This window comes from Sorex fumeus, unplaced genomic scaffold (genome assembly GCF_029834395.1).
Source record: "Sorex fumeus unplaced genomic scaffold, SorFum_2.1 ptg000128l, whole genome shotgun sequence".
Taxonomy (NCBI): Eukaryota; Metazoa; Chordata; class Mammalia; order Eulipotyphla; family Soricidae; genus Sorex; species Sorex fumeus.
The window spans coordinates 39,301,499-39,325,974 of NW_026606185.1; the positions used below are offsets into that span (position 1 = coordinate 39,301,499).

General features: G+C 44.4%; 1 protein-coding gene across 9 annotated transcripts in view; it reads left to right on the forward strand.

The window, feature by feature from the left end:
* FHOD3 (formin homology 2 domain containing 3) overlaps positions 1 to 24,476 on the forward strand; it is a 476,176-nt gene that overhangs the window by 415,227 nt on the left and 36,473 nt on the right. For all 9 annotated transcript variants that reach the window (XM_056137948.1, XM_056137949.1, XM_056137951.1 and 6 more), the window contains 2 exons: positions 2,459 to 3,339; positions 16,095 to 16,253. In XM_056137948.1, coding sequence (XP_055993923.1) covers positions 2,459 to 3,339; positions 16,095 to 16,253 — 1,040 coding nt within the window. The remainder of the gene's footprint in view (positions 1 to 2,458; positions 3,340 to 16,094; positions 16,254 to 24,476) is intronic.

A 24,476-nucleotide genomic window follows, 5' to 3' on the forward strand; every position in this document is an offset into this window, starting at 1 on the left:
CCTAGCACGTTTTGCTATTCAGTTTCTCAATCCCAAAGGCAACCGAAGGGATTCCCAATTGTATTCCTAATGATTTTATGTGCACTTAAAAATGAATTTGCACAGCTTCAAAGAGACTCTCCTTACTCTGGGCCTGTGGTTTTCTCAGTTTCCTGTGTTCTGCTCTATGAGAGTCTGTATGGGTGCAGTGACTCGTCCCGTATCTCTACTTGAATGTAAGCTTTATGAAAACAGGATCTCTGTCTTGTTCATTATGAGTCTTCACTTCCTTGCTTGGTGTCCAGAAACTAATAGGGGCTCACAAACTCATTGATAAATATATAGTCATCTGGCTAACTTGGGGAAGTTCTCCCTGGGTCCTCCCTCTGACAGCTAAGCCAGCCAGTCCCTGGGTTTAACAGATCATAACAGATGGGAAGACTCTGGAAGGTGGGAAGAAGGCAGAGACTGCCTTGAAGGCTGGCCAGAATAGAGGGTCTCAGGTAACTTTGGTACTTGAATGACTTGACAGTGAAGTACCAGAGAAAACCCCATCCCATAGTCAAGAGGAAAGATTTAGGGGAAAGATTTCCTAACAGAGCAGCCTATCTTTTGGCAAATAACACTTGCCCTTCCCCTAGAAAGACGCTAATGGAAATTTTGCTGCCTTCCTCTACTCCAGAGAAATTTCAGTGGGAATAAAGGCAAGAAGCTTTCATAGTGGCATCCCCTGGGGACAAGAGCAGACTGATCCAGTTTCCTTTGCGAGACTCTTGTGCTGGCTGGACCACACCTGGGAACACATGGGAAGAGCAAGGAGCTGCCATAGTGGAGATTTAATGTCCATATATCTTGGGTGGCAGTAGTGGTAGGAGGTAAAAAATAAGGCGAAATGAAGCAAAGCTTGTTAATATTGCAAGATCAGTGGCTTCTTATTAAAATGAGCCGTCAGGAGACTTTGAGCAGAGAGATGATCAGACACACTAGCTGTTGCATTAAGAACACAGTGTAGAGTGACAAGAGTGGAAGTTTCCCCCACCCATCCCGAGTGAGGGGGACTTCCCTACGTGTTGTCTGCAAGAAATCATGTTGGCTCATCCTAAAGTCATGGCAGGGGAGGGGATAAGAATGGTGGCTGGACTGAGTATGACATGTGGAGATTTCGCTAACTGGAATGCTGGTTGCAGAGTGTGGGAGGTGTGAGAACAAGAGCCAAGATTTTAGGAATTGGCGGGAAGATGATGAAGGTGCCCTATCAGTCAAGAAACATGCGCAGGTAAGATTTAAGGCCTTGAACCTATGTGAGATGAGAGTGAAGAGGTTCAAAGACACTTGAAGGTTAACAATAAGGAGGAGCCAGCAAGGAGGCTGAGAAGGGATATGCAGAAAGAAGGAGGCAAACCTAGTCTGGGCGTTGGCCTGGAAGCAAAATGAAGGGTGTGTATCAAAGGATCCACCAACTCTAGTAAATGTGAAAGTCTTTGAAGCATCTTTGAAAGGTAGCGGGAGGGAAAAATAAAATCACTAGACTGGGCTCAGGAGAGAATAAGGAAATTGGAGCAAAACCACTCTTACAACCAACTTTATATTCAAGAAAAGAAAAAAATCTGGATTATAGCTGGAGGGGTGAGTAGGATCAATAAAGTTGGCTTTGTATTTAAGATGGGTAAGATATGAACGTCCACCTTGTTTATGTGCTAACAGGCAGGTTCTGGGAGGAGCCTGGAAAGATACAGGGCAGAGAATTCTGCAAAGGGTTTCTTTAATGCAGACTGTTGCACTTGTCTATGCTGAGAGGAAACCTCTAGGGCTGCTGTTGTTGGAGCTGGGTTGGGGTGTCAGGCGGAGGTGGAATGGAAGCCCTCAGTACCCACAGTTTCGTCTCTTAAACTGCTGAACTAGGAAGCAAAGTCTTCTTTGTGTGTGGCTAGGATGGTCAGGGAGTTCAGAGGAGAGAGGAGTGTGGAAAATCAGCCAGGAGAGGTTGTGGGTGAGTAGCCTGCTCGGCAGCACCGAGCGCCCCCTACAAACAAATATCAGTAAAGTGTGACCCGTTACTTGGTTTGTGCATTTCTCTGGGCACTTTGGAGCTGCACGGAGGCAGATGAGAGATAGGAAACTCAATGCACTTTTCCACACTTGCTCAGGGTGAGGGACTCTTCCTCGTCCCTGTCTCCTGGTGCCTGTTTATGACAAAATCCCCTTCCTGACCTGGACTGGGTTGGTGCTCACCAGCCATCATGGGAAGGCAAGGAAAAGTGAGGGAAATGTGGCCCAGGGTAGTGCCCAAACACCAGCACAGGAGTGTGGGTCCTGAGCAGCACCTCTACCTGGCCAGCCACCACCAACTCGTGTGAATGCAGGGTTTCAGGGCTCTGGGAAGCGCCTGCAGGCAGAGCCCATTGGGGAGCACTCAGGTTCTCAGCTGCCGCTGGGGCGTCTCTATCACCGGCTCATCCTCTCCCTCTTCTACTTCCAGGCTTGTGGTCAGCCAGCGCTCAGGATGCCGGTGTAAATGAGCAGTGTGGCGACATCCTCACCAACAAACGGTTCATGCTGGACATGCTGTATGCCCATACCCGAAAGCCCGTGGACGAGGATGAGAAAGAGGAGGGTGAGGCCGGCAGGACCGAGCTGGGTGCAGAGGCAGTGGCCAGCTTGGCCAGCAGAATATCCACGCTGCAGGCCAATTCCCTGGCCCAAGACGAGAGTGTGCGGAGGGTGGACGTTGGTTGCCTGGACAACCGGGGCAGCGTGAAGGCCTTCACGGAGAAATTCAACAGTGGGGACCTGGGCAGAGCCACCCTCGCCCCTGAGACAGAGCCAGATGACACGGTCTCAGAGAAAGCCCCGGCCCCGCAGAAGACGGAATCGGACTACATCTGGGACCAGCTCCTGGCCAACCCTAGGGAGCTCAAGATCCAAGACATGGACTTCACCGACCTGGGTGAAGAAGATGACATTGACGTCTTGGACGTGGACCTGGGTCCCAGGGAGGCCTCGGGGCCGCCACCCCCGCCCCCACCCATCTTTCTGGGCCTGCCACCCCCTCCTCCTCCCCCCCTGTTGGATGGTGTGCCCCCCCCTCCAGCCCCGGGTAATTTATTGGCTCCGCCTCCAGTGTTCAGTGCTCCTCAGGGCTCAGGGTGGCTCCAGGCCCCTAGGGGCCAGCCGGCATTCACCAAGAAAAAGAAGACCATCCGTCTGTTCTGGAACGAAGTGCGGCCTTTCGAGTGGCCATGCAAGAACAACCGTCGCTGCCGGGAATTCCTATGGTCGAAACTGGAACCCATTAAGGTGGACACGTCCAGACTGGAGCACCTGTTTGAGTCTAAATCTAAAGAACTGTCCGTCTCCAAGGTACCACTCCCTGCCTCCGTGCAGCTTGAGTTGCAGATTTGCTCCCCACTGATTTGTTGTGTGTGAATTATCCTTTTCTTTGCTTTTGTTATTTGGTAAAATTCCCTTGGTATAAAATAATAGAGTATTCTTTGAACCACAGACTAAAATGAGCAAGGGTTTCTTGACAGCTTGACATGGGCACCAGCTTCCTAAAGGCAAAGGTGCTTTCAGGGAATTTACTGATCCGTAGACAGAGGCAAATGGATGCTGGCTGAGCCCAATAGCAGATATGCATATTGACGAAAGGGAAGTCAACTTTCTGGATTTCCTAACACCTAGACTTTATTCAGAAAATGTGTCTATTTCCTCTTACCCTCACTGATTATAGCTCATAGTAGTAGCTTGAATCTCAGCGATAGCCACACAATGTGTCTGTGGCAAAGACAACTAAAGAGGTGACATTTCTGTGGCTAATCCCCTGCTTAATCAGCACACTGTTACTATCTTGATGCTTCGAAACAACCATATATTTAGCATCGAGTAAGTGCTATACACACATCTCGGTTGCTTATTTTATGAAAATATTTGAGGATCTTGTAGGCATTGCTCTTATATTTGTAACAAAAATATTACATCCACTCTTACAGATAAAATCCATGAAGCTATTGGGTATCTGAGGAAAGATAAAGAAGCTGCACGTGATGAGGTCACAGGTCTTATTCTAATGATTCACCCAGTCTTAGAGTCTCCTTTGCGTATCTTAGAGAATTGATTTGAACAGTGAGTTCTTTGCCTGCCACTGCTTGAGTCGCGGCCAGGCCAGCCCAAGGAGTCTGATCCCTCCATCCTATTCAGGCTCAGGCAGGGGGGAAACCCAGTTGTGTCCGCTCTGGTGTTGATTTCTGCTCAGTCTCACTATGGGAGCTATTCCATCTCTAGTTTCAGACAGAACCCCAAATGAGAACAAAAAGTTTCTCATTTATAAATCCAAACCACTCCAACCCAACAGGGAAAAATAGGCGCAGTCAATGCTCTTCTTTGGCTTAAAGTAGACCTCCCTTGTCCTCTCTCGAAAATGATACCTCGGCACCAGATGTTGGGCCCTTGTCCTGACTTTCCCCACATTTTGTGCTAAACCACTCACGTGGCCCCTTCTGACCTGGTGCTTGAGAGTAGACTGAGCTTTTGACCCAGGTAGGTTAAAATAGCTGTTGATGGTTGCTTGCAGTTCCCCGCATTCTGACTGCACCAGAATCTTCTTCCAAACCAAGTGACAGCAAGCCACTCTCCTCCTCCTTCCTATGTGGTTTTATGTGGCTGGCTGTACCCTCTAGGTTTCTGTGGTTCTTATCTGCTGGGGAAAGGCAGAGCTAGGAAAGAATAAAAGAGAGTAACAGTTGAACGGCCCAGGCATTTCTGACTTCGCTTAACAAAGGAAAGGTATGATTATAAGTTTCCTTTCAGAGACCCAGAGTGAATGGTACCCATTTGACCTTTTTTTGAGTCCAAGTATGGTCAGTGATATATCTGGCCTAGATTCATCAAGTCTGGCCAATAGCTTAGAGCCACTTGTATAGTGTGGCTGGAGACCCCTTGGAGTTATTTACTGCCTAATAAAAGGCCAAAAATGTGACTAGTTGTAACTAGGTGGGAGCATAGAGGTAAGTATATTGAAAAATCTACCAAACAGATCCCAGAATGGTCTACAGTGAGCATGAGTGTGTGACCCCGGGGGAGGGGATGTTACAAAATGTGAACAGGGCTTAATTTATAAATGTTGTAAGAGGTGAGAATGGGAATTAGAATGAAAACACAGAATACATGGGAGAGTTGACTTTGTTCTGTGTCGTCAATACAGATATCATCGATTTTATTTCTGCTTCCAATCCTTGACTGTGATTTTCATAAAAGCCAGCTGTAAACAGCCACTTTGAAACTTTGGCTCATGAGAAGTTTTTCATTAAACACAATAGAGCATAGCAAAAAATAACAAAGACTTCATGAGCCAGTGCAGAGCAAAGGGAATTGGTTTTAGTTTCCATCAGGAAACTTACACTAGACCCCAGTTTCAGGGCATCATTAAGACCATCCACGTCAAACCCCAAGGATTTGTGTGCCAGATCCAGGCTGAAGTCGCCACTTGGTGGGAAGAATAAGACAGAATGTTGGGCTTTTTGTTTCGTTACCAAAGAGTTTCTGGAACTGGATCCAGTTTTCTCTCTCAGCAGGAAATATATATAGCCTTTTAGTAAGATGACTTTTATTATGTTTTGTGGATAAAGATACAAATCCTGTGTCAAGTATCTTCAGATGCTGTTTCTACTGCTGGCCTGAAATGTGGTGAACTGTATAAGAAATCAATAAAAATGTCAGGGCAGAAAGAGTCCCAGGGGCTATAGGAAAGTATCCTCCATGTATGTGGCATCATCCTGAGGGGCCCTGGAAATAGCTTTCAACCCTCTGTACCCAACCCTGGGTAGCCATCCTCCTTCTCTTCCAGAGGAGCTCCTCTATCCCAAGTTACAGTTAGGATAGAACAGCTGTGGGGTGAACGAGAGACCAGCAAGAAGGAGAGAGACTTGGTTTCTCTTTGCTTGATGCTCTTATCCTCCCTGAGGCTCTTCCCCATGGGAGAGGACTCCAGGAAAGAGTTGAAGTAATGTGTCCACCTTGATTTATTCTGACATTTCCAAATATATCAGAAACAATTTACAGTGATTTTTTTAAAAGAAAAATTGAAATATGAAGATGGATGTGATTTGGGGTGAGCCCCATCCTGGGTTATTTTTAAAAGCTTCCCCAGGGACTCAACCCAGGCGGTGAGCCATTGATTCAAAGTGGAAAATGAGGCCCTTTGCTCGCAGCCAGACCTCTCTGCACAGACTCCCTCTCCCCAACTCTCTTTTATTCTCCTGAGCACAGAGTAAAATCTTACTACCACATATTCTAGTTGAAGATTCTGTTATTTTATTAGTCATGGCCTTTTGAAAACCAAAAAGCCTGCATGGAAATTCTAAACCCAACTAATGACATGATTTTATCTCCCGGGGTTCCCAGTGTAATTATTCAGAGGGTCCCTTGCTGGCTTAAAAGTCTCCTGGTTAGAATCATTGATGAACTACAGTTACCATGGAATTGTATTTCTGTGCCTGTTACAGAAAACTGCAAAGATACATAATCAGTATAAAAGTACATCCCCCCCACCCTGCCCCCAAACTCAATAATAAGGCAACCGATTGTAGTCAGTTGCTCAAAATCATTATCCCAACTAAGTGAAGACACCCCACTTTCATTTGAGCTTGTTATTTAGCTGCTGCTGTTTGTGTTGCTGTAACACTTCCCTGTGTAGATCACCATCTCCTCGATCCAGGACTTGGGAAAATTCCACCGCTGTCCCATCGTAAGGACAGCTATATCGTGACATCATTGTCTTTGTCGCTTTCTCGGTCCACAATTTTGAGGTTCTCCCATGGTGTCATTCCTTTGGCAACTAGCAGGGAGCACAGAGAAACAAGTTACCATTTCTAGAACATAGCCAGCCAGGCAGCAGTGGGAGAGGCCTGGGAGAGGCCGCTCGCCTTTCATGGAAGTGCTCAAACCTTGCAATATTCTCCAAGACTTGCTGTGCTCCCTTCATAAATCACATCCTTCATCCAGGTTCCCGTTGCAGTGCCAGCACCCCAGGGGACAACAAGTTCTATGTGCTGAAATCTACTTTTAAAAGGTTACATTCTTTTATTTCAAGCAAAATCCCCCTTGAAATGTTCTCAGGGGTGATCCTCTGTTCAGGGAACATTGGAAAATAAACCCTATTGACCCGTCCAGATGGCAAGTTTCCACAATCTTTCATCAACTCCCCTTCCTCCTCCTTCTTCCCTTGTCCTGTCCTGCTCATGGAAGTTTCTGCCCTCACACATGCCCTTCCCTGACCTCAACCCTCCTTGTGGTGGGGTGTTGCAGGCAGAAGGCATGAGACTGTGGTGGATGGTTTTCTGTTCCAGTTCCTAGAACCACGCCCACCTTTGGTTCTGTGTCATTAGCTGCAACTGAGAGTGTGGCTATGATTTCAGGAATCAGCTGTTCTCAGCGACAGAGTTCCATAATTCCTAAATCTGGAAGTTGCATTCCTTAGTCACTGCTAGTACTGGAATGAGCTTGGTGTGTGGGTTGGGTGTGTGCATTATTTTCACCTTCCTGTGTTGTCTGTAGTCATGGAAACTGTACTCTATCTCATTCATGACAATGACAGGGCTAGTCCTTGTATCTGGAATTGGAAAAGGGAGACTCAGATGCTTCCTATTTTCTTTCCATCTAAGAAACAATCTCTTCATTCTTTGTTTCCGATTTTCAAAGCTGTTTCCTATCCTCTTCCTAAAGAATAACCTTCTCTCTACCCAACACTCCTGTCCAAAAATCTATCGAACTTTTGAAAGTCTAAATCAATGACTGGTTGCCAGAAATATCTTTTTAACCATAGTCTTCTTTGCCAGAGAGAATCTCACCAGAGACTCCTGGGTTTCCCTTCAGAAGAGCTCGGGCTCTCTGTGCATGAAAAGAGCACTTTGTTTTAAAGTAACTTGGGTACTCAAAGTTGTAAAATATTCATTATATAAGATACACTTTCTTGTTTTTGATTGATCAGACATTTTTCTTCTTAGATGTTTAAGGATGTTAAGTACTGTAACACTGACCTCCCGTTCATCGATTTGCTGGAGCGGGCCCAGTAATGTCTTCATTTTGAGACTTGGTGTTACTGTGTTTGGCATTTCGAATATGTCATGGGTAGTTTGCTAGGCTTTGCCGTGCGGGCAAGATACTCTCGGTGGCTTGCCAGGCTCTCCGAGAGGGGTGGAGGAATCGAACCCGGCTCAGCTGGGCTGGCTGCATGTAAAGCAAATACTCTACCACTGCGCGTTTAGTAGTGATGACTTAATTTATGGCCATTCTTGCTTCAATCATGAAGGCATTCTTATTTCCTAGCTAAGAAGAAACTCCTGTTCAATAACAAGAATCCAATCAAATGGACATTAAATATCTGATTGGCTTCAGAAACTGATTCATTAATTGCACAGTACCCATCTTGCAAATGGAAAAGTCTGTACTAAGCAGAAAGAAGGCAAGATAAGGGAAAGGGGGATTCTTTCAAACTTAAGTAATCTACCTATGGGGAATGGGGAAAAAGGTCTTGTGGTAGGTTATCTCATCTTTCTTTGGGAATTGGAAAATACAACCTCAATGGTGCTAAAATTCCATACTGACAATTAGAACTACACTGCTGGAAGAGGTTGAAACTGTGAAACTGTAGAGTTGAAACCTCAATTAGATTAGGTATTAAGTCTTGGGGTTAGCACAAACACCTCCATTTGAGTTTGTTTCCTTTTTAATACTCCAGAACCCTGCTTTGATTAGTCCTGGCAGCCAGCCTGTTATTTGGCATGTGGGAATCACCATGTTATTCTTATAAAAATACAGAGATCAAGATGTTCTGTCCCATCTTTTTTTGCTAGTCCTAGCCATTTCTGTCGTTCTTGCTACTGGCCAGGCATTGTTCACAGTGCATTAGCTCCACTTTCTTATTATCTCCTTAACGAAATCCCTTTATGGTAGGTGCCAGAAAAGAAACTGAAGGACAGAGAGATTCAGTGACCTGCCAAGATAATGTAGCATGAAGGGGTCAAACTCCAGTTTACCCACCTGGATAATTTCAGTTCCCCTTCAGAGAACCTGCATCTGCTCATAGGAAGTCTGGATTCCATTTGATTCCAGTTGCCTTCATGTTCTGAACACTTCCTCCAGTTCTTCCCTAGAGCATTTTAAAATCTTGACATTTCAAAAAAAAAGAAAGAAAGAAAGAAAGGAAAGCAATGTTTGAACTCTACATCTATGTGACCTTGATCTCATTGGTCAGCCTTTCTGAAATGAAAAGAAATCAGGCATGATCCCCTATACCTGACCTCCTGATGTCGGGGAGAAGTGGTGGGGGAAGAGGGGAAGAGCATGGCTTTGTCCTGCACACAGACATGTAGACATGTGAACTTGTCTGTTGTTTTTATGCTATTGGCTGTCTTAATCTTTCTCAAGGGATTTCCTGAGACTCCAATGTGATATCTTAAGTTAACCTCTCTAAGTTTAATAATTCCTATTTACTGCCCCCTTTATTCACTACTGCCTGAACATTTCCCTTTTCTAAGATAGAATGACTGTGAGGGTCATGGATATGGCTCCATGGACACAAGCTTGGTCCTTGGCACCAGATGGTCCCCAGAACACGACAAGGAATGACTTCAAAGCACCATGCCAGGAGTAGCTCCTAAACAATGACATCCTGCCACCATCACCATCAAAAAAGGAAACAATCAGAATGATTGTGAGGGAAAGCTATGATCTTTGCCTTTCCCTCAAGATATTAAATAAAATCAGGGTGTGGTCACGCTCCCCTGATAATCATTTTGAATCAAGTTTGTTTCTTAACTAGAGGATTTTAAAATATTTGTGGTTTGTTTTTATGGTTGGTTGGGGTTTTTTATTGTACGTTTTTTGCTTTATTTTATTTTACTTTTTTAATTTTTGCTTTTGGATGCGTGCTCAGGAGTTGCTCTCAGCTTTGCACTCAGAAATTGCTCCTGCTGGGCTCCTATGGTGCCAGGGATCAAACTTAGGTTGGCCATGTACCAGGCAAACACTCTACCCACTGTACTATCGCTCCAGCCCTCCCAAAGATTTATTCTTGGAGGCAATCCTGTGTTGTTCTATCCCAATGTCTGACCTGTATCTCCTCTTGGGAAGCATGGAAATACTCATGTCTCCATCAAGGGTTGGTGTTCCACCTAGGGGCCCTAAGTGAAACCAGAGAGCTGACTGCGCTGTAAGAAATAGTCCTGTTGTTGTGACTTCCTGCTTTTGGAGGGCCACCATTAGCGGACCGTCCTTTTAGCTGGTTCTAGAGCACAGACCTAACCTGGAGAGCCAGATGACAGTCACGGCCTTTTCTCTGAGCCTTGGCAGTCTTCAGCCAGGCCTCACCGGGGTGCCTCCTCAGCGTTTCTCAGGACTGCTATAACTCTGTGGCCATGGGTATTGCCTATGAGAAGCCTCTTCCCAGAGGGACTCGTTTCTGTCATCTAAAAGCAAAACCATTAGTCTTGTTGGATAGCACTGTCCTCCTGTTGTTCCTAGATTTGCTCGAATTGGCACCAGTAACGTCTCCATTGTGAGATTTGTTGTTACTGTTTTTGGCATATTGAATACGCCACAGGAACACCACGGGGAGCTTGCCAGGCTCTGCTGTGCAGGCAGGATACTCTCGGTAGCTTGCCAGGCTCTCCAAGAGGGACGAAGGAATCAAACCTGGGTCAGCCGCATGCAAGGCAAATGCCCTACCCACTGTGCTATTACTCCAGCCTTGTTGGACAGTGGAGGAGAAAGGAATTGAATTGCTTCGGTGACCTTTCTACTCTTCTCTCTTCTGGCCCTCACAGAATCCCTTTCCATGGAGGATCTCACCACCGTAAGGTCTCACCCTAGTTCTCGCCGCCGCTGTCTCTCACTCACTACCGTGTCTGTCCACACCCCCGCCCTCTCCCTGCAGCCTTCTTGGCCGTTCAAAACGAAAAACAAACAAAAGCCATATCTGACATCTCAGCCCGAAGCCTTTCTCCAGAGACAGCCTTTCTGGAAGGACAACTGTTGGCATGCAGGAGGCTTCCCGGCGTTAGGGCTTAGCGGGAGGTGCTCTGCTGCATGCTGGGTGTCACTGCCTGGTTCTGCTCAGGAGTCCAGCTTCACTAGACTTTCTGGAAGAAAAATAAGACTTTGGCTTCTTCTCTAAATCCCCCTCTCCTCCACTAAGAAGCAAGCTCCTCTTTTCCTCTGAACACTTATGGACATATTTGGGACTTTCAGAGCCTGCTCAGAGGGCTCTGTAAGGTTTGGCTAATCTTCCTCCCTTTCTGTAGCTGTGGCAACTCTCTCACCTCAGAGACAGTTGTTCATATTGACACACCCAGCCAACCCCAGTTTCTGTACTGGAGCCAGGGCCCACATGGAACCTCTTTCCAACTTCCTTTATTCCCCGATAGTTCTTACTGAGGAAGATGGTGGAAGTGTGGTTGACAGACACTTTATCACAGTGACACAAATTCCCTAATTTTTATCTCAGTACTGACCCTTGTTGTGAGGAACATCCTAGCCCTCTCCTGGGACCTATTTTTTGGTAATCCTCCTGGAAAGGGTTCTTCCTTCTCATCCTCTCTGCATCTGCTTAAGGTTTGATTTCATAGACCATCACTGATAGTTTCTTGAGACTAGTCATCGAAGGTGGAGATAGCCACCAGACAGCAAGAGGTCTCGTGGGATGGGCCATGTGGCCTCATCACTCCCACACAAGCCTGTGCACCTCATCCTCCTCCTTCCGAAGGAGGACATGTCTGCTAATCCTGCAGCATGACATTAACTGCCATACTCTTCAGCTCTGTCTTATTTTATATAGAAATAAGAGATTTTTTTATTTGGATTCTGACACATTAATCTCAGGCTGGAGCAATAGCACAGTGGGTAGGGCATTTGCCTTGCATGCAGCCAAAATGGCCAACCCGAGTTCGATTTCTCTGCCCCTCTTGGAGAGCCCGGCAAGCTACAGAGAGTATCTCGCCCGCATGGCAAAGCCTAGCAAGCTATCCGTGACGTATTCAATATGCCAAAAACAGTAACAAGTTCACAATGGAGATGTTACTGGGTCCGCTCGAGCAAAAATGGATGAACAACGGGAGGACCATGGTCGTGGACATTAATTTCGGTATCCTTGTTGGAATCCCAGGACTGCTGTATTCATAGATTTTTCTGTATTATCATTCTGTCAACATAGCAATTCTAGTACCAGTGTCCTCATTTTAATTACACCAGTTTCAAGCTTAAACTCTTTTAATTCTAAAATGGGATGAAAGTGATATGTATTTAGTAGAAACCATACTTTAAATTTCAAGTTAAGGCTTCTGTTTTTTATTTTCAATATAGTACTTAGGGGCCAAAGCAATAGTAGTGTGCATAAGGCATTTATACACAGTCGACCCTGGTTTGATCCCCAGAATCCCATATGATTCCCCAAGTACTGTCAGGAGAGATTCCTGAGTATAGAGGTATGAAGAACCCCTGGGTATCACCCTGAGTAAACCCTGGGTAATTTTTGAAGGCTCAAGCCACCTTCAAAAACATCCAACATAGTACTCAATAAGTCATATGCTATCTAATACTTTTATAAAATAGGGTTTGTGTTAAATGATTTTACCCAATGGGATATTCATGTAAGTGCTCTGAGTCTATAGTAGATTTTGCAAGGGTATGTAGGTTTGGGTAGGTTAGGTGTATTATATGCATTTTTTACTTATATTATTTGTAGCTTACAGTGACGTTTATAAGGATATAATCTCATTGTATGTCAAGGAAGGTTTGTATAGCAGTTTTGTTTTGTTTTGCTTGGTTTGAGACAACACTCAGCTGTGCTCAGAGCTTACTCCTGGTTCTGTGCTCAGAGATCACCTTGGCAGGACTTGGGTTGCCAGTATTAGATCTTGGGTCAGCCTTGTGCAATGCAAGCACCTTACTTACTGTACTCTGGCCAGCGCATTTATAAAAAGTGTTTATAAGTGCATAACTTTTTAGAATGCACTTTTATAATATAATCTTTTGTTTTAATTCTGTAATACATTTTTAAATTATAAAAATGAGACTAGTTAGAATTTTGATTAGAATGACATATACGGGATCAAAGACATCCTTACTAAATTTCCTGTCCAGGAACATCTTACTTTTTATTCATACACATTTTCTATTACTACCAGGAAAACATTGCCATTTTTAAAGCTATGTTTTATATTGGTATTACAAGAGATCTTGGGGTGGGGATTGGTTCCTTTTTGGGGTGAGAGAGTGGGAAGATATGTGCCTGGTCTCCTACAAAATACAGAGTAACTTTCTGATTTCCCACATATAATCATCACCTTCTGTCATCCTCCCAACAACCTCTTCTTTCTAGATGCCTTAGAAGGAGCATTGCTAGTTCCTTCTTCACAAGGATCACTCTTTGATTTCTGCCACATAGCTCCATTCCATCTTTGAACAATATCCTATCTTTGTCATTTCAAACAATGGACAATCATTGACTTTCTGATCAAAGCTGTGAAATAAGGAACCAGCTTCTGAGAAAGACAGAGTGGGATGGATGCTGGAAGAAAAAGTGGTGGGCTTCTCTGGAGGCTGGGCCCTGGGGCCCTACTCAGGGCAGAGGTGTAGATGAAATGAGAAGTTTTTTGAAAGAGCCTGAATGACACTGTCACAGACTGTGTGAAGGACATTGTGAAGGTCATATGAAGAGAATTTATACTCTTCTGGGGCACTGACCTTAGAAGATGATTGAAATGCTCAGATTGGTGACTCTGATCCTTAGACATGGGCACCTTCTCCTGGTCACAGAGAACTTGGAGAGGGTCTTGCTGATGCTGCTCTGGTTATTGTGGAAGAGAAGGATTGAGTCAGAAAACCCCACCTCACCCACTCTTCCTGGGCAGAGTGACCATAAGGCCTCTGAGTGCTTAGTAGTACCTGGTGGAGAGTGTTTTTATTATGAAGAACAGCATTTAAAATACCTCCTGGATAAAACCCAAAGATTAAATCATCCCTTTTCCAATCCAACTTTAATTCTTTCCTTCACAAAATGTGGGTGTGAGTCTCCATAAACAAGGAGTGCTCTCTCTGAGCAGTCTTCCAGTTACCACCAGACCCTTGGCATCCATCTTCTCTTTGGCTTACAGGGAAATGCGTATGCATGGCAATAGAGTTCTATCGAAAAACCATACTTTGAGCCTCCCCCAGGATGGTGCTCCCCCTGCAGGGACTGATGGTCCCTCAGCTTCTCAATATTGCAAACTGTAATATTCCTTTCTGTTACCCATATTCACATTTCTTAAAACCCATTTTTCTTTATTTTTTTTTTTTTTTGGCTTTTGCACAGGAATCACTCCTGGCAGTCTCAGGGAACCATATGGGTTGCTGAGGTTTGAACTCAGGTCCATCATGGGTAGGGGCTTGCCTCGAATGTGCCCCACCCACTGTACTATGGCTCCAGCCTCTGTCAAACCATTACTTTTTCTTTCTTAGCATCTCACACTCACTGACGTATTTAAAGTTAGCTCTTAAAGCGAACTTTCAAGGGCTTCTGGTAAGCTTGATTGGATGCATGGAAGACAAACCTGCCCTGCAGAATGGGGACGCCCCATGTCCCCAAGTCCCCAGAAATCTGCTGTTCAGAGCTGATAATAGCGCCCACAGTAATTGCTCCTTCTGGCTACCAGGCCCCTACACAGCTGGGATGCTTTCAGTCTTTTCTTTGTGAAGAAATTTTAATTTATCCCCAAATGCATACTTAAGGTCTTAAAATAGAATTTTAGCAATGGAGTCTGGAAGGTTCCAGAAGAACGAAGAGGCCACAGCCTGTTTCTCCTTGTCCATTTCTCCAGCCAGCTCAGCTGTTTCCTGTACTCCAAGTTTCCTTCTCCAGAAGGGAAGGGGTTGGCAGGCAGCGGCTCTGTGGGGGTCTTACCTGCAGAGTATGGTCTGAGCCCTGGGCTGGCTCATGATGAGATATCCCATGGAAATGGTTATCCCAAACCTCCAGCTTCATTCCTGGCAGTTCCCAGTGGCATAGACTTAGCATCCATGTAGCATCTTCTCTTTCCCCACCAGCTCCAGCTAATTGTTCTCAAGGTTCCAGCTCAAGTATCCGTTTCTCCAGTCCCTGCTCAGTGAGCCCTCATGCTGTCTTTCCTTATGGACTGCATCCAATTGATCATTATCTGGACTTCTCCCATGAATCCAAACAATCATCTTCCTCCCAAGCTCTGTCTCTAAGGAACACCCAGGGGGCTGATAATCTACATCTACTTCTCCACCCCTTCACTACCACCTCTAACTTTCTAAGACCTAAAGGAGAAAGCGGGGGCCTTGTGATCACAGCTCTGGGGCATGAGTTGGTTCAATAGCTTATACACTTGCAGCCAATAGAGTGCTGCCCCCAGGGGCACCCAGGTCAGCACATAAGCCACATCCATAGGCCTTTATGAGGATACCTGGGCATCTCTTGGCACCTGTCCTTTCATTGGTCCTCTTGCCTCTTCATTTCTCATCCTTCACACATGCCTTTCATTTTCCCATCTTCAGCCGGGCCCTCTGCACCCACCTTCTGGGCAGACGGCTCAGTGGTGCTTCTGTGGGAAGGGCAGAGGATACATGTGTAAGAGGAGGTCTCAGAGGGACTGGCTGATGTGCCAGCTGGATTGCATGTTATCACCTCAGTGTGCGGTACTGACTCTCTATCCAGGCCACATGTATAAGTGCCAACCAAGGTGCCTCTGACACCTCAAAATCAGTTCACAGGAAGGGAGTGCTGAGAGGCTTTGGTTTAGTTTCTATTGCTTCTCTGAAGGGAAAAAATTTTTTTTCTTGAGATGACATTTTTCCCAATTGAAGGAAAATCAATTTTATTTTGTAATGTGTCTGACTCGTGAAGTTCCACTGCTGACCCAGGCTTGGCGGCTTCTCAGCGCTAATCCCTGATCTGTTTCTTCTGTGCTGAGCTGAGCAGTAGCCAGTCCCTCCCCGAGTTGAATCCAGGCCATTTGTTTTTCTCTCTAAATAAGTAGTGAGTTTGCTTTCAATCACGAAATACAGAAAGAACCAAAGATGATGCATTGATCTTGGACTCTTTATTTTTTATCACCAAGAAAACTGCTGCAGATGGAAAAAGGCAAGAGATCATCGTGCTGGACTCCAAGAGGAGCAATGCTATTAACATCGGGCTCACAGTCCTGCCTCCTCCGAGGACCATCAAGATTGCCATCTTGAATTTTGATGAATATGCCTTAAACAAAGAAGGAATTGAGGTAAGAGATGCTCTATCAATCATTATTTGTGTTTTCCAGTATTTCACATATGTGAAACATTAGTGTGTCCAATATGACTCTCTCCACAGGGTGGCTTGCCATTTTTCTACCTCAGCCAGACTCTGAATAATATTAATAATTCTCACCTTTTAAAAAAAATTTCCATGGGGAAAGAAGCCTTGTTTGGCGTATGAAGCTCAAATATCTCTGCTCTCTGGTTTATTTGCTGATTTCCATCTGAGCACACTTCACCCATCTCTCAAAATATGTTGCCCTCAGAAGAATATGTTGCCCTCAAGGGGCTGCTGACCCAGTTGCTTCTCATGACATTTCACGCCAAATATATTGATCAAAGCATTCCAAAAGTAGGGTTTTCCATGTGTGCTCCCATCTACCGAATCAACTGTTTCTCTCTTGGTGCTCACTGAGATACCTGGAGAGGTATCATTTGATACCTCTCATTGTTTCGTCAAATGTTTCATTTGATCAGCTAGCAAACCCACACCCATTGACTCTTTAGCATTTGATTATGATGATCATGTGAGAGAGAGAGATCGGATCAGTTGGCTATGACTTGTGCAGCTATAGAGTCTCCCTGGTTCACCTGCCTATCCAGAGTTCCACGATCTCACCCTGATTCTGTTCTCTTTTCACCGTTGGCTGGTGCCAGCTAGTAGCAAGTCTAGTCTCATGTTTTGATCATGGAGAGCAGACTTGAGCTAATAGCTCAGCCTGCAGATTTCTACAACTGAGCAGGATAGCCCCCTGGGACAGCATGGAGATCTGAGCACACAGGTTTGTGGCACTGGTTGGCATCCACTCTCTTCTATTGGAAAGGAATTCCATTTCCTTTAAAATGAACCATGTGGAGGTTCTTTCACACACAGCCTCACTGACAGACTTGAGAGTGGGGGACCAGAGAAGACTGACTGCAGAGAAGGAAAGCGCTCTCTTGAAGAAAGAAGAGATTTGGGCCACTGTAAATGATTTTGTGGACCTGAGTATGGCAGGAGGGGTGGGATGAGTTTGTGTGGCACCTGAACCCACCCAACCAGGTCTGCCTTTGTGTTTTATAAATGAGAGTGATAGCACAGTGTGTAGGGCATTTGCCTTGCACAGCAGCCCACCCAGGTTTGATACCCAGCATCCCATATGGTCCCCCGAGCACTGCCACGAGTGATTCTGAGTGCAGAGCCAGGAGTAACCCCTGAGCATCGCCAGGTGTAACCCCCCCCCAAATAGAGAGCCCTCTACAGGGAAAATTCTGTTCTGACATGTCTGTAGTCATTGGAATAGTGTCCACCCCCCAACCCCTGCCCACACTGAACCTCAAACAATGGTTTTATTTGGAGAAAGGGTCTTTACAAATATCAGCCAGTTCAGAATTTGTCATACTGGTTTTGGCCTTCTCCCAGGCTACTGTCCTGGTAAAGAGAGGGAAATGTGACTAAAAAGAGGACAGTGTCACATGAAGTCAGAAAAGGCCCAGGAAGACATATAGAACTGAATGCTCTGTGCCGTGAAATGAGATCTGATGAAAGTATTTGCCAGGTGCCAAAAAACCAAAGAAGCTTCAAAGAGGCAAGAAGAGAGAGTCCTCTAGAGTCTCAGAGCACGTGGACCTATGGGCAGACTGAATCTCTCAGACAGGGTGAGAATCAATTTCAGTGATTTGTTTATAGCACTTGGTTAGGACGGCGCCAGGAAACCAATGTAGGCTAAAAAAGCTCTCTCCTGAGAAGCACACACAGCCTGTTCCAAGAACCTTTATCTCCAGGCTGGAGAGCCAGTTAAGCCCCAAGCTCTGGAGTTGGGTCCAGAGGCAAAGCCAGCCAACATGTCCAGGTAGACAGCCTAAGAGTGAGGAACCATGGTTGCCCACAGCAGGGGTATAAGGAAAGGGTCTGACAGGGCCACAGGCAGATACAGAAAGATACATGGAGACAGCTGGTGGGCAGCAGGAAGAACATTAGACCTCAGTGTAAGGCAGCCTCATTATGGGCTCCCCAAAGGAGCAAGGGAAATGGGCACTGGCTTGCCACTGAGTGGGTTGAGGGGTCCTTGCTAGCTAGGTCAGCCAAGTGTCCGAATTTAAGACAACACAATAGGCCCCACGTATATTTGGGCCATCCTCTATACTTAACCAAGTCCTCTAAAATGGCAAAACCCCCATATTCATCCGAAGAAAGGTTTTCAGTGCACCAGGGCCAACCTGATTGAAGGCGGAGTCGGGGAAACCACAATCCCTCTTTCAGAAATGGTTTCCCTCCTTTCATGAGAACTTAACAATCCACTAAAGTGATTGATTCCATTGGACTCTGGCTTTGTTCTTTCCAAAAACGCACATCTCCCTGGGTGGGCAGCGGTTCAGAGACACAAAGTTACTTCGATTTCAGCATGAATCAAATTACTTTTTTCCCCCTTTCGAGACTGGTTTCCAGCTGATTCCCCTTTGATCCAGGAAGGAATGATGATGGATTTAGGCAGAGCCCTCAACCTGACTTTCCCAGGTTTCTTTCTCTGGGCCAGGCTCCAGGTAGGCACTTTACCCAGATGTTCATCCAAACTTACGGGGTACCTACCATGATGTTTCCCTATCTGGAGGCTGATGAAGAGTTAATTCAAGCTTCAGTCCATGCCCTGACTCACAAGCCAGGAAGAGTCCAAGTGAAATCTGAGCTCTAAAACCTGAGCCTATAGCACATACCATTTTTACAGGCCAAGCTGTTCCGGAGGGTTCCTGGGGCTCATATGGGGTGTACAAGGGGAGTGAGCAGATGCACGCATCCACACTGTACAAAGCGCAGCCCACAGTCCCACCAGGAGTTTCTGATAGGTGGTTTGAAGGCAAAGTAGCACGGCCATAGCCAGCAGTGCCACCCCCTTACTGAAATTGTACTGTCCTGAGTAGCAGTACAATCAATTGTACTGTCAATCGATTCTCAAACAGGAATCTACCAACTTTCTGGACTGGCTTTTTCTTTGAGGTTAGAGGTTTCCTTTGCACCAAAACAGATTAACAGCAGTCCTGACTTCTACCCACAAGATATCTATGCTACCCCAGTGATATGGGATATGGCAGGTATGGGTTCCATCGCTGTCACCTTATATGGTCCTCTGATCCTCACCAGGAGCAATCTCTGAACGCAGAGCCTGGAGTAAGCCTTGAGTATAGCGAGATGTGGTTCAAAAGGCATATAAAAAACTGTAGTGTAACAAGAACATACAAATTACATGAAAATTAATCTTAGGTCTAAAGACTCCAATTTTCTGCCATTGTCACTGAAATCCTTGTTTGAGACTGTAGCCAGGGTTCTGTTCACAGCTCACAAGGCAAAATAAAATTTACTCATTGTAGTCATTTGGAGTGAATGGGATAACTACATTCAAAGATAGTGGGCTACTAGGGAATGGGATCTTTGTATCTTTCTCCAATACAACTTTTATAGATAAAAGCAAACAGATTTAGGGCAGGAGATAGAAAAGCAAACAGACTTAGGGCTCTGACTACAGGAGCACTGGAGAAAGTCAGAGAGATGCAGACTTTTTGTTTAATTTATTTTTTTTGCAGTGGTCTTGTCTGATACTTTTCTTATGAGATCAGGTAATAATTGGGAAACAATCAATGACTTTACTGATATGACAGAAGAGAAAATTAGAGATACCTCCTCGGGCTTATTCTCTTATCAGCTGTTCATGAAATTAAGAAGCATCGCCTCATAGCTGGTGGCTTTGACCTGTCAATTCACTATTTTAAAGCTATTTTTTTTGTCAGTGATACGTAAATGAATAAGTAAACTGGCAGATGGCAGCCTCATAAATCTTCAACAGTGAACAAATGGTTTAAATTAGAGAAGGGAAAAACAAAAGTAAGAGTGTGTGATTACTTTCCCAAAGGGTGTGGGGAGGAAGCAACAGAAATCATCACAGGAAAATGCCGCTTCTGAAGAAGTGGAGAACGTGTTGACAATTTGGGGTTGAGGAATCCTTGTACATGCTTAGAGCAATTAAGCATTAAGAAAATACAAATTTTCATTACATTTTTATTTTGAAGATGAGTGGAGTTCAAATGCTGGACGTTATTCCAGAAGCGGCATCTGCTTGGAAGGTTCTGGTTGTTTGCTAATATCATCTGTGGGTCGGGTGGGATCAACAGCCCACGGCTGTGGGAGGATTTCACAGAGCCTCTCCACAATGATCCAGTTTCCCCCACATAGCTTCAGGGATGGAACCAGGCCAGAGTGAGAGCTGGAAGAGGAGCGGTTGAGGCCTCCCCTCCTGTCACCTCAGTCAGACTCCAGCACAGAACATGGGTCAGTAGTGCCCATTGGCAGCACTGACTTCAGACAACCTGTGTAGTAGCTCGCTCGCCCCCCCCCCCTCTCTCTCTCTGCTTTTTGGGTCACACCCAGCAGTGCTCAGGGGTTACTCCTGACTCTGCACTCAGAAATTACTCCTGGCGGTGCTTGGGAGACCATGTGTGATGCCGGGGATCGAACCCAGGTTGGCCGCATGCAAGACAAACACCCTACCTGCTGTACTATTGCTCAGGTTCCCAGGGAGTAGCCCTTCCTGCTAGCACTCACTCAGCCCAGGACAGCTGCTCCATCCCCATGTATCCTGAGGCACAACCTATATACTCCTGTAAGCATCTGATCGTACCATCAAATATTCAGGCTTTCATTATATATATATTTTATTTTTGTGTATTAAAGTACAGTAAAATTGACTTTGGGGGTATGTGGTTCTATAAGTTTTAAAATATATATGATTGTGTGGAGACAACTGTAATTTAATATCAAAAACAATTTCATCTCCCTCCAAAACTCTCTTGCTTTCTCTTTGATCTGCAACCCATCTTCAGTTCCCAGAAACCCCTAATCAATTCCCATCACTCTTTTGTCTCTTTGAGAATGCCATATAAATGGAATCACACCATAGGCAGCCTTTTGATGTTGGTTTCTTTCAGCATGAGTTGTCCAGGTCATGGTACATATAGGTATAATGACGGAGCTTACATTTTCCTATTGATGATTGCCACTGCATTGTAAGCCTGGGTTTTCATTTGTCTCTTCACCTGTTGAACGGTGTTTTATAAGCCCATATTTTAGTAATTATGAATAAAGCTTCACAAGTATTCATTTACAAGGTTTTGGCCAAACAAGCAATAGCAAGGACTGGAGTAGCGGGTAGGGTGTTTGCCTTGCACGTGGCTGACCCGGGTTTGAGTCCTCCGTCCCTCTTGGAAAGCCTGGCTTTCTATAAAGAGTATCCTGCCCACAGGGCAAAGTCTGGCAAGCTACCCGTGATGTATTCAATAAGCCAAAAACAATAACAACAAGTCTCACAATTTGTTGTGACATGTTACTGATGCCTGTTCAAGCAAATTGATGAACAACTGGAGGACAGTGTAGTATAGTGCAGTAATATACTTGCAAATGGAATTTCTGGGTCAGACAGTAGCTTGGTTTTACCTATGACTTGTCTTTTCATTCTCTTAACAGTGTTAGCAGAAAGTTTTAACTTGGATTAGCTTTGATTTACTCAGCTGGCCACATTTTACCACATAATCATTGCAGATCTTGTGCCATTTTTTTTTGCCAGAAAGCTGTTTTTAAAATGGTGTGCCAGTAGCACTTTTTTAAAAAAGGTGTGACAATTATGTGATGAATATACTATTTATTCTAATTCATTATAGTATTCTTTTAGGTATCATGTATAAGAATTCATTATGCATTCTGGGTCAGAAAGATACCTCTGTTTCCTTCCAAACATTGTGTGTTTCCTTTTGCTTTTAGATCTAAGTCCCTTTTGAGTTATTTATATAGATGGAACATTTTAAAGTAGTATTTGTTGCAGGTTGAATTTCTGTTGTTCTAATGCAGTTTGGGGAGAGAGACTGATTTTTCTGCGATGAACTACATTTGTAACTTTGTCAAAACCAATATGTTGTTTTTGTGTAAAGTTGTTGAACTGACTTTGTCCCACTGCTCCATAAGTCTATCCCTAAGTTGCTCAGGATAGATATTCGGTTTTATTACTACAATTTTCTTTTTATAGAGACTCCCTCTCTGTGTTAAGTGGGGGGATCTACATGTGATTCTTGGCAACTGGGTCAGCTGTGGATTGGGAGAAGTACTGACTGTGCCCTGTGTTGGTAAAGACCATCTGGTCATCCCACTGGTGATTAGGGGTCACTACTGTGGTGTATTGGGGCCTCCTGAGCTACAGACAGCAATGTTGGGGGACGATGTGTTGCTGAGAATAGAACTGGGGTCTAACCCCTAACCACTGTACTACTCCATAACACCAGTATAGTTTTATAATAAAATTTAAAGTCAGTTGATGTAACTTTTTCAAGATTATTGTTTTCAAAATAATTTTGGCTGTTATGGTTCATCTACCTTGCCAAATACTTGGCTATATCCCACAAAGTTTGTCTTAATGTTCTGCTTAGAATTGGGTTAAACTTGCAGATCAGTTTTGAAGTTAAGTGACTGGTCCTGTTGGGTATTTTAATTTAAAAACTCAGTACAGCACCCCGTTTATGTAGTTCTTTGTTGCATCCATCAACATTTCTACTTTACAGTGTTTAGTTTGCTTAGATTTATAATAATTATTTTATCATAAAATGTTTAAAGTTTAGTTTGGTACTCATTATCAATATAGAGATATAAAATGGACTTTTTAAAAATTTTTTTAGTGAAACACCATGAGGTACAGTTGTAGACTTACAACTTTTTGTGCTTGGGTTTCAGTTATACAATGATCAAGTACCCATCCCTCCACCAGTGCCCATTCCCCACCACCAATGATTCCAGTATCACTCCCACTACCCATCTCCCCATCCCACCCCACCTCTGTGATAGGACATTCTCTTTTGTTCTCTATCTCCTTTTGGGTGCTATAGTTTGCGAAAGAGGCATTGAGTGACAATCATATTGTTTGGTCTGTAGTCTACTTTAAGTATGCATCTCATCCTGGGAGGATCCTCCCAACACCCTTTACTTGGTGCTCCCTTCTCTATCTGAGCTGCCTTTTCCCCTAGCATCTGCAGCTGGCCTCCAAGCCATGGAGTGAACCTCCTGGTACTTATCTCGGCTATTCTTGGGTGTTAGTCTCCTGTTTTGTTACTTTATATTCCCCAGATGAATGCAATCTTTCTATGTCTGTCCCTCTCTTTCTGACTCATTTCACTTAGCATGATACTTTCCATGTAGTACCACTTGTAAATTTCATGACTTAATCTTTTCTAACAGCTGCATAGTATTCCATTGTGTAGATGGACCAAAGTTTCTTTAACCAGTCATCTGTTCTCGGGTACTCGGGTTTTTTTTTCCAGATTTGGGCTATGGTGAACTGTGCAGCAATGAACATAGATGTGCAGATGTCATTTCGACTGTACTTTTTTGCCTCTCCGGGATATATTCCCAGGAGTGGTATTGGGAGGGTGGTATTCCCAGGGTCAAATGGTAACTCAATTTCTAATTTTTTGAGAATCATCCATACTCTTTTCCAAAGGAGCTGAACCAGTCAGCATTCCCACCAGCAGTGAAGGAGAGTCCCTTTCTCACCACATCTGCACCAACACTGGTTGCTTTTGTTCTTGTGGATGTGGGTAAAATGGACTTTTGTATGAATGGCTTTGTATCATGCAACACTGATAAACTCTGTTATGTAGAACCTATAGATGCCTTGTATTTTTCTAAACATATAGTCACAACACCTGAAATTGGATCATTTTTTTCTTTCTGAAGTGTAGTTTTGAAATGTTATACGCCTGGCTAGGATTTCTGTGCAAGACTTAAAAGGAATGGATAAACTAAAAGTCCTGCCTTGTTCCCAGTCTGAGAGGTTAAAACATTCAGTCTGTCACATTCATTGTGGTGTGAGCTATAGGTTCTATACAGATGCAGTTTATCAGATGGAGGAAATTCCTTCTCTCACTGGCTTGCTGAGTTCTTTTGTCTTGAAGAGATATTGAATTGTACTCATTTTTATATTAATTGAAATGATCAGGCTTTCTGCCTTAGGCTGTAGATAAATGCACTGACTAATTTTGGTATTGAACCAGAACTGGTTAGTTTTTAAAATATGTTGCTGTATTTTATATATGTCTGACCTCGATATATTGAAAATATCTTGTTAAGGATTTTTGCATCTTTGTCTAGTTTTTGTATTGGGAAATTCTGTTCTCCTGGTTGAGATTAATTAATCAATGAA